The sequence below is a fragment of the Etheostoma cragini genome, chromosome 15, assembly GCF_013103735.1.
Source record: "Etheostoma cragini isolate CJK2018 chromosome 15, CSU_Ecrag_1.0, whole genome shotgun sequence".
In the NCBI taxonomy this organism is placed as follows: domain Eukaryota; kingdom Metazoa; phylum Chordata; class Actinopteri; order Perciformes; family Percidae; genus Etheostoma; species Etheostoma cragini.
In genome coordinates this window covers 13,759,162-13,775,233 of record NC_048421.1, presented here as the reverse complement: position 1 = coordinate 13,775,233, position 16,072 = coordinate 13,759,162, and the positions used below count along the sequence as shown (strand labels likewise).

Below are 16,072 nucleotides of genomic sequence, written 5' to 3'. Positions count from 1 at the left end.
GCAACACTGGGGAATAATGTGGAGGCAGCCAAGTTAAAATTGCAGCAGTAATGTGGATCCATCAAAGCACCTGTTAATACACAAAGGTATGCACACACTCAGACAAATCGAGCATGCTACGGCTTCACGTAAATGTCTCTGGGGATTTCTACAGCTGAAAACAAAATGTGCATGTGTATTCAACTGGAGGATGAATGCAAGAGAGTATATATAAATGTGACAGATGGCGGGTGGAGGTAGAAACAATGCACCTCTTTGTTTCACGTGTCATCCTGTTAAAAGCCGGCTGTGTTTTTCTCGAGCAGCAGTCCAGCAGCAGATGAGAGCCTCTTAATTACAGCCTGTTGTTCAACCAGGACAGTCAGCACAGTACTGCCACTGAATGTAAAGAAGTCACACCTTATTATATCAGTGCTGCTCAATTTACCTCAGTAGGGAGGCTGATGCTACGTTCAATAAGATGCTAGATAAAGACAGGCCAAGCTAAAAGAGTTTAAGAGATGGTAGATAAAAAACAAGACGTTTGGAGAGCATGGAGACCGATGCCAGCCTGCATACAGAGCTACTTCAAACAACTGCACCTCCTTTAACAGCGGCGCCTGGACCTCTGATCTCCACAGGGCGCAACACTGACTGGTAGTCAGGGGTGGTAGATGCCTTAGTCAAAGACCTGCAATGTGTGGAGAGAGATGTAGTGCAGCATAAGTCAACATTCAGTTGTTTTACTCATTGTTTAAATATTAAGTACCATACCAAGGTTTTTTTTCCATGCGTTCCATGATTATTTACAAAATTGGCATTGTTGTTGACATTTCAGGTAATATCATCCCGTAATAAAATTCCATTAGTAGTTATTCAGTTGTATAGTTTAATTTGAAGTCTGCACCACATTATCTTGCACAGAAAACAAAGAAAATACCAAACTGACAAAAACTGTTTTTCCTTATGGTGGATTACCAATCAAAAGATTCTGAAAGTAGATTTTTACACCACACGACAATGAATAGAAACCAGTGGCTATCAGGTATAAGGTGGAAAAGTAATCTAAAGTGTAATGACACAAAACATCAGAACAATGGTTTAACGCTCAGCCACTGGGTAGTGAACAAGAGAAAAGAATATAGATAAAAAATAAAACAGAAAACTAAGATTAACACTAAAGTGCTAATGAAATAGGTGGTGTAGTGGGTTATAGCGATACCTATTTTCTGGACATTATTTACTTTTTCATTTAGTTTACCTGTTCTAACCACTGGTCGAAAACGTGGCTAATATCATTGCCCACCAACTAAATTGGGTCTGTTACACACTGCAAGTATGAATGACAGGGGCAGACCACGTCAAGGCTGAGTCATCATAACATCACAACAAGACTGTTACTGACAATTCACTTACAGGGCAATGAATAAGCTTGGTCAACTGCCACGTACGTAAACATCAACCATACACACATACAGAGCTTGGCACAGACCTGAAGGCAGTGCAGAAATGTGCAAACCAGTCCAATGTTTCCTGAACTACTTGCACATGTATGTGCTAACCATTATTATTGTTGTTAATCGTATTGATCAAGTGGCTGGAAATGTCTCTTCCTGTCTGACCTGGCCCACATGGAGATCAGAGTGTCAGTTACAGAACTGTCTGGGGTGCTGTTATTAAGCATTAACAGGGTGGATTCTTGTAGAATTAAAGGCTTAAATCCAGGTCCTCCAATTTAAGGCAGCTCACTCTACACCACTGTCCTTTTTTCTGCAGTATTACCATAACCACAGAGGACCTCCTGTGTGCAGAGTTAAATAAAGCAAGGCTGACTACATACATATATAAATGTATGTGTCTATCTCCCAATATAATATTAGATAGTAAACAAACAAATATCTTTCCGCACATTTTAAATTCATCCTACAGCTGTCGGAGATGGATGTACTACGTCAAGTGCTCGGATGCTTTCAAGCTAATCTCAATGGAATCAGAAAAGCAGCACGAAGCAGCGCAGTTCTGGGCCAGTCAGCCAAGCACTGAAAGCAGCAACAAAACAAAGCATAAAAGACTGAGTTTGCAGTCACTGTCACCTGTGGTACCATCCACCCAGTGTTTCTTGTCCTCACAAAAGGAACATAATAAACCATGCAACCATGGACTGTGCTTTTAGAAATAAAGTCATTTGTCTTGATTTGAAACTTTTGAAAACTTATGAATGTTGTATTTTGAAATGATGTCAACTTTGGCTTGGCTATGTGGCCAAAATCGTTATAACAATATACTATATCACATTATAGAATGTTTTCTGGTGATTCGATAAATAGTCTTTTATTATTGCAACATAAACCATGTAGAAAAATACAATAGACATTTTTATATTATTTGTATTTACTGTCACATTGCCCAGCCCTCCTAGGAACCTCCACATAAAGACCACAGAGAGAGAGAGAGAGAGAGAGAGAGAGAGAGAGAGAGAGAGAGAGAGAGAGAGAGAGAGAGAGAGAGAGAGAAAAGCCAGACTTCCCTGACTGCTTATCACGGAGGCAGGTGGTTGAAAACCATCCAATCAGAATCTGCCAGCAGCTCTTTTGTCTTGCTCACACATTGCCACATATCACCCTCAGAACACACCTGAACCACATGGTAAAGCACTGACATTTAAAAGGAAAGGTGCACACATTAAAGGCATTCTAGCTACTGTACTGCACAACAGACAGACAAAGAAGCCACGGTTGATAAAAAATAAAAAGTGAGCATAAAAAGACTCAGGTGAAGGTCAGTGGTAATAGAGATACCCCTGTGATGGTTGCCACGGACTCCGTTTTAAATCAGTCAGGTCTAATAGATAATTATCTATCCCACAGGTCCTATGATATTGCACGCACAAACACACGCACACACACGCACGCACACACACACACACACACACACAGAGTCTTGGAGACATCCAGATGCATGGGGGTGCATAAGATACTGCAAATCACCCACTAACGGAAATATGACTGATAGGGTAAAATTCGGTAGAGTAGCTTAAGCAGCAAAGAAAATCTTAGGACATAAATTGAAGATTTAAGAAGCTTTCTCTATCTGAGCTGATATACCGAGTGTCTGCATATTCATTAGATGAGCAGGGTTATTAAAAGGGGCAACGGCAGAGGAAAAGAAAGCTAGCTAGGGAGTTATAAATCTTTTTACTTTTTTATCTCTGTGTTTCTGCTTTGTGTATGTACACCAGTTTGTCTAGTCTGAAGTATATATTGCAGACAATGGTGTAATAGGGTATTAAAATGCATACTTACAGCTGCACTATATGTTTTTTTATTAACAATAATCAAATAAATGCACGTAACGTGAAATGTCAGGATTGTGTTTCTGTCAGCTTGTTATTCGTCTTCCCCAAAGAGGCTAGTAGAAAAACATCTACCAATGCAGCTTTAAAAAAGGTATCACTATTAGCACTACAGAGCAATTAGTTTCTATGCGGGTCCCGGTTTTGTTTGTCTTGTGCACGCACACGCATAACTGCCAATGGTTTCACATCACTCCACACAGTAGAGGTGGGATTAAAGCACCAAAATCAAGAACAAAATGTAGGAAGGAAGAAGATTGCTACATAGTGGTCAACAATGAGGAAGTTTTATGAGGGAGGAAATGAAGACTTTATTAGTTTGTTGTGAAGACACAAACAATGCAGTTTGGTGAGTAAAACTAAATGTAAACAGAAGCTGTTGAAAATAAACTCCACATGGCACCTTTAAGTAAAAGCAAATTAACACCTTACTAGTAAAATGAGAAACTAAATCAAGACCAGTCACACAGTTATTCTTATAACACCAAATACCACTGCTAAGAGACTACACTGTTAACTCTATACATTCTCAAAGATCCTTCTCTACGTGCTCAGGAGTGCCTTCACTGTGCATTGTTTACAGTACAATTTCTGTTTAAATAATAAAATAAGAATGTCAGTCTGTCCTAATTCTTATAATACTCTGTAAATTCATTTAACTGTTAACAGGGCGTTGCTATAGAAGGGCATGTATGCTAAGCGTGTATAAATTAAGGTCAAATAATAATAGTTTATGAAAAAGTAACTTAAAACAGGAAGGTTTGAGCAACAAATTCTTAGAAGCCTATTTATGTACAGTAAGACAGTATTTCTTGTTATTGTACATCACTGACTGCAGGTTCGTTAGGCTGGCCCTGGGCAGGTCAGAGCCTCCGACTGGTTCTCGTCTCCAGAGGCCAACATACTCTGACAGCATCAGGCTGATTAAACAACAGCACTCTGCAAACATTTTTGCCAAAACTGTCAATACAAAACCAGAAGTGTCAGAACTTACAAACTGTATGTACGAGAGTGAGAGCTGGGATAGCTTTTAACAATGCTGCAAGAACCAAGTTTCTAGGGTCTAACATTTCTTAAAATGCTCCCTTGGGCAAAACCAGCAGGTAAGGAAAAGAGGTGTAAAATAACAAAGCAAGGTTTGTGTACAAGATGGAAGCCATTAAAATAATTATCTTGTATTGCCGTGACAATCAGACAGGGTGGATAGATTAAATTAATTAGCAGTATCAAGAGCTGCTAAAAAGGAAAAATACATTTAAAAAAAAAAAAATCAATAAATCACACTGAAGGTTTAGGATGGCAGAGACAAAACAATCATTATGATACGGTGATACAGTTTAAATTCCCCCTCCAATAACAACTAAAGTGTGAGCTAGTCAGATCTGTGCGACCAAACAATGATCTTAATGTTTTAACGCTGACTGTCAACATTATAGACAGTACTCAATTTAGTATCTTTTTATTATGCAATCTAACACTGAATTAACCCATAGTAATTGGCAGGTTCCACTCCCAAAAGAGACAAACACAGCACCGCAGTAGAAATACAAGGTAATTGCAAACGGCATCTGATGTTTTTGTTGTTGTTCTTGTGTCTAATTAACACTTAAGCACCAAAACAAGATTAATATTATTCTAATATAATATCAGAAGGGTGAGAGCCAAAACAAAAAAAGGTTTTGTGCTGCTTAGATCGGGAGCCTAAGGTTTCCTAATGGTCGTGTAATGATGTGTAATTTGCAGTAAATCTCGTCATTGCTGCTGGTTGAATAAGGGGATCTCAGCTGCTAATGGAGCACCGCTGTTAAGGTTACTTCTTTTACGGGGCAGGATTACTGAGCTGGCTGCGACATGTAGTTAGTTAACGCCACTCTCGGCAGACCTGCTGCCAAGCCTCTTGTAGTATTAGCACGCTGCCATTCTCATTCCAGACAGAGCCAATGGACTAACCCAACGAGCACTCTCCCACAAGAACACATCTGTTGTCAGATTAGTAAGGCTCCGGCCATGGGTTATCAATCAAAGTGGTGAATTACATTACAAACTGAAATTCATTCTTCACTTGCATCAGCTGATTAAATGATTTACCAGAACAGATGTTGGCAGGAGGGATGGAGAGGTGCCAAAAGACAAGGAGAATGTAAAAGAGAAGGCGTATTCAGCTCAACCAGCCAAGTAGAAGCAACTGTGGGCAATGAAACTGAGAAAAATTAGTTTCTAGTTCATCGTCGTCTGTGACAAAAGCCAGGCCGGCATTCAATTTGGTTGCATTTCACTTAGCAGCATTATCATTTAATGGGTTTATAACATTTGCAAGTATCATTGTACTTAATACGATATTACATCCAAGCACTCGCCTTGTGTTTGATTTTTAAAATGTACAGCTTTGTGGCAGACCAAGGCATGCAGAACTGAGGCCCTGCAAAAAAGACCAAACACGGGGCGCCCTGGTACCACACCTGGTTGTCCGTGTGCCCCATGTACAAAGGCTGAGTCCTTACTGCAGTGTCCGTGGGTCGGATTCCAACCTGCGGCCCTTTGCTGCATATCATTCTCCCTCTCTCTTTCCTGTCCTGTCAAATAAACGCATAAAAATGCCCCAAAATTAGGGTCAAACCCAAGGACCCAAGGGACATTGGCAAAGGTTAAACTGAAGAGCACAAATTGGGATGATACTTGGTAAAGAAAGTGACAGTAAACGGACTTAATAGCCTTAGAACGAGCTGAAGTGCTAAAAGCAAAACACTGCTTCTTTAGCACAGTTGTCCTCATCAGTACAGGGTTTTCTTACCCTTGAGAAATAAGCCGGGTTCATAGTAAGCGCTCTTGACTGCTGCCTGAAGCGGGAGATGCTCACAGAAGTGATGATATTCTTTAAAAAATTAGCATAACATTAGAACTTTTTCCTCTTTGTTAAATTGTAATGCTTACTTTCTTTAAATTAAAAGAGGAGGCAAAAAATGCCTCCAAGAAAATACATAGGGATCAATAAAAATAGCCTGACATTAGGTAAGACAAGTATGACAGTAGCCGACTATGCAGATACGTCACCCTGGCAACAGGTCAGCTGTTCCACAAATCGTTTTTTGGCCCAACACACATATTTATCCAACAAGCATACAGTGTGAGGTTGCACAAGCATGATGGTGAGGAGACAGCCAGAGACAGATGTGGCACAAGCAGGGCGCAGAGTTTACAAGTTATAAAGTCAGCATGGCACACATCTGTGTTATGACGCTGATGGTCATGTGTCACAGTACAAACTGCTTTCTGTCAACTGGCATCAGAGATGAGACAAAAGGAGTATCAGAGGACAGGAGGTAGGTGGTGGATTTTCCTAAGGCTGCCGCAGGAAAGTTATTTTTTGTTTTTAACTGTAGAGGGTTGTGAAGTTAACAGAATACAAATTAAACTCTCCTCCATTATGTTATACTCATGTTTTTGAAATAATTGTCTTTTGTCAAAACTAAACCCTGATCTAAGAGGACAGATAGATCACAAAATAAACATGTTGAAACAGTGACACTACTATATTTGATGTAAAGTGAAAACTGTGACACAGATGAGCATTCTAGCCTGTCTAGGGGGATTTTGTCAAGCCTCTTGATCATGGTGCGGAGTGCGGAGATGAGTGGCACACAGCAGTCCCTAGTGGGGTGTTAGAGTAATTGCTTGTTTCACCAGTCCCCAGAGGACATCACAAAGTGGGCTGCAGAAAAGCTCGGTAAAAACCTGCAAAACAGCAGCTCCATCTGCCTCATCTGCCACCAGCCTCTGCTGCCTGCTTGTTTGTCTCCATTACGGGCAGGACATGGAAATACCACCACTATGACTTTTACTTTAGTGTGTGGCCGTGTAGAGTCAGAATGCCAGCCACTGAGAGTAGAAATTATATTATACTCATTATCATTTTATTATTGATAAATATGGTTGTTTTTCTGTTGCTGATGCCAGAATTGTACATTACAGGAGGTAACTGGAGAGCTTATACTCTGAGATCAGTTTTGGCCATTAGTGGATTAATGGATTGAGGATGGGATGTAAATGTGGGATCGACTTTGGAACTGACTTGTGAATAGGGCTGACCTAAGCTTTGATCGTTGCCACGGTAATCAATGTCTAAATCAGTATGGGAATGCTTCCTTTTATTATTAGTAGTAGTGTTATTATATAATGCATTATCTCGAATAGCCCAAGAAATAAGGAATAGCAATCCCACATTATGAATGGATGCATCAACATTAATTATAATTAGTGTAGGGCTGTCAACGATAACGCATTCGATCAATAAAAAATAAAAAAATACTCTTCCCGTTATTGCAGCGCAAATGTTACGCTTCGTTTGATACGTGTTGCATGGCAAGCGTGGGTAAACGTTGACTGCAGAACGGCAAGTTTCATTATAATAAGCTTTGACATGGAAGTTTTGGAAAAACAAAGTTGTGTGCATTTATTGCAGTGATGAACTGTCCTTCCACCAAAGCACGGCAAGTTTGAAGTACCATTGTCGTGCGAAACCCTTTTTTTGCTGATATTAGCATAGATGCTAGTGCTGAGACTGGGTCAAGCAACACTGGCGGAGTGCAGTTGGGGCAAAATGGTCAACAAAACGACAACAGCACGAGAATACATGAACCGTACAACACTAAAAAAAGCTACGAAAGTGAAGCAGTAGGCAGAAAGTACCACTGGACATGGTCGTCACAAGCAGGTGCATATGGTAAGCTGGCTCGTATTGCAAAAAGGTACTTGGCTCCACCTGCCTCAACGTGCAAAGTGAGAGACTGTTGTATTGGGCAGGCAACGTTCTGCATTAGAAGTGAGCTCTATCATGCAAAAATCGGAAAAAGCTAGTCTGCCTGAGCAACCGGTTGAAAGAAGACTAGACTAGTTTGACTAGACATTTAACTATGTAAATACCGTACATATCCATAATCCTTATATTTCTTTATTTATATTTATACTCTGATATTTATTTACTCTTGCAATTGTAACAAAGACTTTCCATTCGGGGATCAATAAAGTGTTTCTGTTTCTGATTATTTGGTTGACAGAAGGCATGTTGCACAGATGCACACTGTTTTAACCACGAATGTAATGACTGTTCCCTCTGCTTCTTCACATATTATGGAATTCTATTTCTAAAATAGGCCTACTTATTGTTGCCTTCATTTGAGTTGATTACTATCCTAAAAAAAATTACAGGTAAGCTATTTGTGACTTTGTAGCAGACATTACTTTGTAGCAGCTTTTTGCTTACTGCTAAATATGTCAGCAGTTCATATGGATTCCTCAACAAATTACCATTGTTATTCAACAGTTCAATGTTAATGGCTGTGATAATAAAACCAAAGAATCTGTTTCTTTAAACTAGTTTGTCATGCATTTATTTATTATAACACTGCAAGTAAATCCTAGTAGTTTAACTGTGCAATTAATTGTTATTAATCACAGCCCATGACGGTGATTAACTTGATTACATTTTTTAATTAAATTAGTTATTTTCAGACAAAGCACAGTTTGTTGTGTGTGTAGGCCTGGGCACTGAAATCGATAGACAGACGGATGGGAAGAACATGTCAAGGTCTGTCTCACATCATCCTGGTGCCCGGCCTGAGCTACCATCTAATGTTACCAGCACCAAAAGTGAAAGTTTGACCACATGAGTTCTAGACACTATAATAATTATAAACATGCAAGTTGTTGAAAAAGAGGAAACATTTGGAAAATAATGCGTTTTATGAATAAAGGATGCCAACATTATAGAGTAGACAACCAAAACAAAAAATACAAAGCGGAAAATTAGATCACTATCTTGCCTTTAATGTCTGAAGAGTGTTTCTCCACTGCAACAGTCGTATCTGTCTATATGGGCCCCACACTCATACTGTATGTGTAGGAGACAATAAATAAAGATTTTTTTCTGAACACAAAGTTTTGTGATCCCTTTGGACATTTCTGTTTTTTTACACCTACATTACCAAAGAAGAGTAAAAGGCTTTCACTTGATTTCCAATATTTCAGATTTTAAGTGTTTTGCTGCTGCAAGTGGCTTGTTTAGAGAACAAATGGAACACATTTCCCATGATGAATAAATCATTTTCTGTACCTAGTATTGCTTTTATTCAGTTTCACTTACAGTATGCTGCGATTATGGCACAAAGCCCTTTCTGCATTCTCCAAAATTAACATGTCCTTGTGCTTCTGAAATGTGTAAACTGTATTCTCTTGACTAAAAGGAATTCCAGTAATTCATCCTGCTCGTCCATTATTTATGTGCCTCCTATGTGTAGCATAGGCTGTCCTACTATACACCAAGCTGTCCAGACACTAATGGCCATGCAGTAATGTATGCCACATCCTGTGTGTGTCTGTGTGGATACAGTTTTTTTCCATTCACTCATCACAAGTTCAATAATCTTTCTGCACAATGCATCAGCTGCCAACACCGCATTCTCCTCCTCATCTTTGTCCCTGTCATGCCTCTTTCCCTCTCTATCTTTCGTTTCCATCGGCGCCACATGTGTTCTGAGCATCTCATTTGGGTTGGTGTGCAGCCAGTTGGCACGAAAGAGGAGGAGATGACGAGTTTTAGACGTTAACAAGCTGTCACTGCCAACACAACACTTGCTCCCACTGCAACAAACAAAAAAAGAGCAAAGACAACCCCTGACAAGCCTGGTGTTAAAAACAACAACCAAGGCCTACACGTTGTCCCGTCCACAGACAAGAGGTACAAAAGCAGGTCAGGCTTGGACAAGTTAAATTAAAAAGAATGTGTTTACAGAAAAAAAAAAAAATTGCTAGTAAATTGCAGTTTTGTTTGGTGAAAGTTAGAAAAAAGAGAAGTAAAGTTCACTGTCACCTTCCAGACTAATCTCAATGTCTCAGCTTGCTCCCAAACGGCTTACCACAGCAGGACAAGGATTAGTGAATGTTGCTACCACTTCTTCAAAACTTGTCTTCAACTGCAGCAGTCAAAATCGATCAAACCAGAAATAAAGAGAGAAGTTCAAATGTATCCTGGGGCACTTTGGTTGTTTTTTTACTTCAGTAATGTCATGAAATCAGCAAACCATTTAGAACAAGCTCTCCCATTTCCTTGGCTGATTTAAACATAACACTATGCAAACATCAAGAAAAGTTTGATCAAAATGCACATTTAATAACTTTTAATCTCTAAATGTTACAATCACGACTCTCTCACACAATGTTCCTGATGGTATATATTTTTAGTTACATACTTGTATTGTCTGTTGGGATCAATAGCTTCGGGGCTTTGAAGCAAACATGCTAACATTTCCTGGTCACTGATGCACCAGGTAACATTTACTCAAGTTAAAATGGCATTTATGATGAGTCCAAAGGGCAGTCTGATTGGATGTGTGCTGCCAATCACATCCAGGGGAAAAGTTGCCTCCCTGGACACAGAATTAGACTGGCTTGTATGTCTTTGGAGCTAATGCAGGACTCCTGCCAGGGCCTATAGCTATTTAACAAGTGAGAACCCTTTAATGTGAATAGAGACATCAAGAAATGTCTCTATTGGTTAATGTCCCTACCCTTTCTTCTTGCCACCTGCTGGCTGAATAAAACTGAAATCTGACAATTGTTAAGTGTCCTGCCCCGGAGCCCCAGAGCACTTGGCAGAGCCGCCCATGGCTAATCCAGTAAGCAATAGCACTGACTCACAACTAGCTGAGAGACAGACTGAGATGGAGATTGACAGAGAGGAAGACTGAGACAAAGGCAGCTACTGAAAGAGAGAGGCTAAGAATAGATGTGGGTGACACTTAGAAAGCCACAGATAAAAAATGAATACAGAGGCTGGCAGAAAGAGGTTAGTGAAGAGGAGACAAATTGGTGGTTAAGATGGGTGTTGAAAACCAGGTAAAAAATGGAGAAGAGCAGGGAGAAGTGGGACAAGAGGATGTTTGGACACACAAGAATTGTGTAAGGCGAGAAAAAAAAAAACTTTGGCCCCAATGTCCACTTCTTTCTTAAAAGAAGTGGACATTGGGGCCAGATAAGCGATGGGAGAAGAGGGAGCGGAGGAAGCAGGGGTGCAAGGTGTTCTCCAAAACCATTTGTCACCCAGAGACTCATTAGTGATTTTGAGAAGGCAGCTGGTTATAAATAGGCTTTGGAGCGTGTTTGACAGGAGGGAGTCTAGGATTTGATGGCAGGACATTAATCTCACAAGAGAACTCCTGGAAGACAGACAGATCGACAAACAGACGGTTCCCCCAAAAATAAGAACATTATATTATTAGTCAGCAACCCCTATTCATTGAGTCTCTCACTCCAGCCTGCTTTACTCTGTCCTGACTCCTCCTTATCTGCACCTGACACTGATGCTAAAATGAGCTTGAGTTACTCTTTGAAATACATGTCTGTTTTTAACTTTTCAAAAGCAAAACCTCCATCCATTCTGTCTTCCCATCCCCCCCTTCTATTTGGCCGCCTTTTCACTTTGTCTCTGAGATCCTACTCTAGAGCTCTTCATGCTTCGCTAGGCACTTTTGAGATATTTCAGGTTCCTGCTTAAAAGCTTGTCAGTCACTTACGGCATGGTCTCCAACTTCTTTGTCTCCCTGCGGCTCGCTCTACTCTTATTTGCATCCCTTCCTTACAGTCCCTGAAAAAAAGCATCACTCGCAATGCTTTTAATTAGAAAAAAAAAAACTAGCCACTCTCATCTCTAGCTGACATCTGGTTATTTGCTGTTTCTGACCTGCTGCTCACCCTCTGGCCAGTTGCTGCAGCTGTGCACAAATGCTCCATTTTCTCTGTTTGTAGATGACTGTTTCAAGTTCCACAAATCCAGTCTCCCTAAGCATCAGCACGGATCCCGCAAAACCTGTCGCCCAGGTGCCCCCCTGCTGACCTCAGCATGGCCCATTGGCCTTGCTGTGGATCATGGGGACATAAATCTGTCGCTGAGCCTAGGAAATGAATAAAGGAGGCTCAAAGCCACGGCTCAATCAGGACATAAAGCAAAAGGCCCAAAGCTAGCCATAGTCGCTTTAATCTGACGGATCATTACTGACTGGTTTAATGATTCTGTTTGTTCCCCTCAGTCATCCCTGACACCTAATCTAATGACATCTAATTACCCCTGGTAAGTGACATATTCCATATAGACAAAAACATTTACAATTCTCCAAAAATTAAAACACCAGTGACAGAAATAATAATAATATGATGTGCGTTGTTAGTGAGTTTTAGTTTGTTTAGCTGTCTGGCTTTACTATTTGGGTTCACTCTCACTGCTCTCATAGTGTTTTTGGCCAAAGCAGGCAAGATTTCCGCAAGAGATGGCTAAAAAACACTGTACACTACCTGCTCTGCACCAAACGACAGTGAGACAGAGCTAGTTCCTAGATGGTGAATACAGTAGTAGATTTAGCTGCTAAAGAGACAGATATTTTCCTCAGGAGTTAGTAGAGACGGAAAACGAAGCTAAAAGCGAGTCATTACTTGCCTTTATCAGGTGGCCAGAAATATAACTCCAAATGAATGATACTGTTGTTTATAACGGCTGTAAACAGCAAATTAGCTGTTTTCTTACACATTTGCCATATCAGTTTTCAAAGTACAGTATTTTGCTGATTTGAAAAGAAATGGTGGATTTGTGTGTTTTTCTGTAATTCTGAGGATGAAAGTCCGTCTTAGGTTTAAATATTGGCTATAATAATGGATCAGTTTCAGAAAGGCAAAAGTTTTAGCTAAACCAATAATCAATATTTACATAATTCCACGTTTAAGAAAGGTTAGTTCTGCTTTGAAGGGACACTAGCGATTGAAATTTAGGCACATATATTTTTTATTTAGCATAATGTTTAGCAGCTTATAGCAAACAAATCCTTGTGTGGGTTCATGAACACAAAGTTTCCCTGGACAGAGGAGTAAATAGTGAGTTGAAGGCCCATCCTTCCTTTTGTGATATTGTGTGTTGCAATGCATTTAATTAATAACAACAGCACAAGTGTGTGTGTGTGTGTGTGTGTGTGTGTGTGTGTGTGTGTGTGTGTGTGTGTGTCAACTGAAGAAAAACAATGTTTTAAGAAAATTGCCATTGGTGATACATTCACAAAAAAAAAATTGGCACTTTTGCCAATGTGACTGCACAGGAAATAGAAAATATATCAAAGGGAAACATCACTTTAAGGGTAAGATGGAGCTCTCACAAATACTGCCACAGCCCTTCACCATCTCCTCTCGCCTCTCTCTCTTCATGACCAATTTCACCCTCACATCTCGCTTCTCTTCTCCATGGTGGTGACATACAGCGCATATCTGGAGTTTCAAGTTCAACCAGTGCCTGGAGAAAAACAAGGCCAAGCTAAGCTGCATCTTTAAAGTAAATCTTTAAATGTTACCACACAAATGACAACGTAAACTTTGGTTTAGTGCACATTCCTTTTGGCTTTGTGTTAAATTCAAAGTCAGGTGTACAACATTTGTTAAGAGGTTATCTCATGCAACACTAGTGCTGAAATCTGATCCTCAGAAAAATTAAGCGTTTTTTTTTCAATTGTCACCTGCTTTTTGCTCATTCAATGTCAGAATTTGACTTCTCTTTTTTTATACATTGTAGACCGAATCTCTTTAAATTTGTAAGATAAAAAAACAAGCTGAAGATGTCACATTCATAATGAAAAGAACTGTAAGCTACAGTGCTAAAGGCGATGTTTACTGTAGTATGAAAGTAGGTGAGGTAGCAGTAAAGATGGTAAGAAAGCTTCTTCCTTCACACACACACACACACACAAACACACACACACACACACACACACACCTACTTATCGTCTATGATACTTCGCAGATCTCACATGCATCTACTCTAAACGAATCCCAACAAAATCCAAGTGTCAGCTGCTGCTTTGTTAAATGTTTACACTTCTGAGTGAGTAAGTGAATGAATGAGTGAGTGAGTGATCATGCGTGCGTGACACAAGCATGCACGCGCACTAACACACACACCTTAGCTTTAGATTCAGTGATGAGATCGAACATAGGGCATGATGAATAAATAATGGTTTAAGCTCTGGAGGTGAGCTTGACTAATTAGCAAAAGGGAAAGGATTCTTCTACAGAAGCAACAATACAAGAGAGCAAGAGAAGACCAAGCAGTCAAAAAAAAAAGGAGGAGAAGTGTTGTACTCCATTGACTCAAAACCCTGTGGGCTAATGAGAACTCCAACACATAGACACACACACAAAAGACCCCTTACACACTCATTACTGTCATACTGCTGTGTCAAAGTGTGAAGGCGGTGTGTTAGCTTCTCACCACAGTCCTCTTCACCCGAGGTTATCATGAAGGAATATCTAGCAAAAAAAAAAGCCCAGTTGCTTGTCAGTGTCCTTGTCGCTCTCTGAGCGTTGTGGTCACCCAACAACATACTCACACACACACACACACACACACACACACACACACACACACACACACACACACACACACACCACACACATGTTGTCACTGAGGTAATTAGATTGGTATAATTATGAAGAATAACCAGTCTAGCTGGCCCAGCTGTCCTGCTAACATCATCCAACTAGTTCCCGCGGATCATTCACTGTCCCTTAATACGAGCCGACAGCAAAGGGACAGGGAAATGAAAATAAGGCATAGTTGGAAAAGGGAATTGCAACACAGATTGACTGAGGGCTTTTATTTTGCAATGCTGACATCTCCTTGGAAACAGACATGTTTGATATACAATGTGTAGCAGGAGCCCTCAATAATAAATCTAAATAAGCATAAACCGCATAAAAATATGTTTACTCTTGCAAACCCGCAAATATGAATCAGTGTGGCAGCAGGAGAAGCAACAATAGAAATCAAATGAACTAAAATTGACTGGCTACAAATGGCGTAATAAGTCCCAAAGGGTGCACAAGAAGCCATGACAGTTTGTGAAGAAGCTTGTCACGAATAAGGCAGGAGCTTGAGTTCTGGAGGAGATACCAAGCTCCACAGCCTTTGAACATACAGGAGGCAGGCAGAAGCAGACAGCAGAGCTACGTGACTCTAATGACAACCACAATCACACAAATAGACAAACACACCATCACACACATGCAGAAAGTCCCCTTAATGGTCATCAAGATTAAAAACCACAAGTATCCACGCAAACTAAATGCATGCCTTAAAAAAGTGAGATGGGAAAAGGAGATAGAAAATGGAGCAAAAAGACATAAAGAAAAAGGACTGGGGCATACAAAAGAGGGACAAGGGGAAGCATCTCCAAGCGCCCACCTGAGGGTTTCCCAGCATTCTCCATCCGCGCTGCTTTCAGCCCTCTATGCCTAAGTCAGTTCGTCTAAGTCACTCCATCCCTCCTCCACCCATCTCCTTATTCATCCCCAGCCGTCGCCAACTCACTGGGACACTGGCTTAGACAGAATATTGTGTAAAAAAAAACTCAAAGAGAGGGAAGGCAGGGAGGGACAAAAGGATTGTGAAAGAGGTGGGAGAGAGGAGGAGTATAGGAAGCAACACGGCGAGAGAGAGAGAGAGAGATACAGAAAGCATGAGAGTAATAAAGAGAGAAGAAAGAATGCCACTTCTGAACATCGTCTCTTTTCTGTTGTTCTGACAGTCCCTGGCTGTCTGTCTCACATGCCTCTCTCTCTCTCTCTCTCTCCGTTTCCCTCATTATGTCCATCTGAGTGGCCGTGCCAAGCTAGCAGGGAAGCAGGAAAAAACATGGCTGGCTATGGCCTTAAAAA

At 40.5% G+C, this 16,072-nt stretch overlaps 1 protein-coding gene across 3 annotated transcripts in view; it reads right to left on the bottom strand.

The window, feature by feature from the left end:
* The window catches only part of si:ch211-278a6.1 (SRC kinase signaling inhibitor 1), a 62,063-nt gene extending 46,322 nt beyond the window's left edge, over positions 1-15,741 (bottom strand). For 2 of the 3 annotated variants that reach the window (XM_034893188.1, XM_034893189.1), the window contains exon 1: positions 15,600-15,739. In XM_034893188.1, coding sequence (XP_034749079.1) covers positions 15,600-15,624 — 25 coding nt within the window. In that variant the 5' untranslated portion in view covers positions 15,625-15,739. Of the gene's footprint in view, positions 1-15,599 lie in introns of all 3 variants that reach the window. The other variant, XM_034893187.1, reaches the window with a different exon arrangement.
* Between the last annotated feature and the right edge of the window lie 331 nt (positions 15,742-16,072).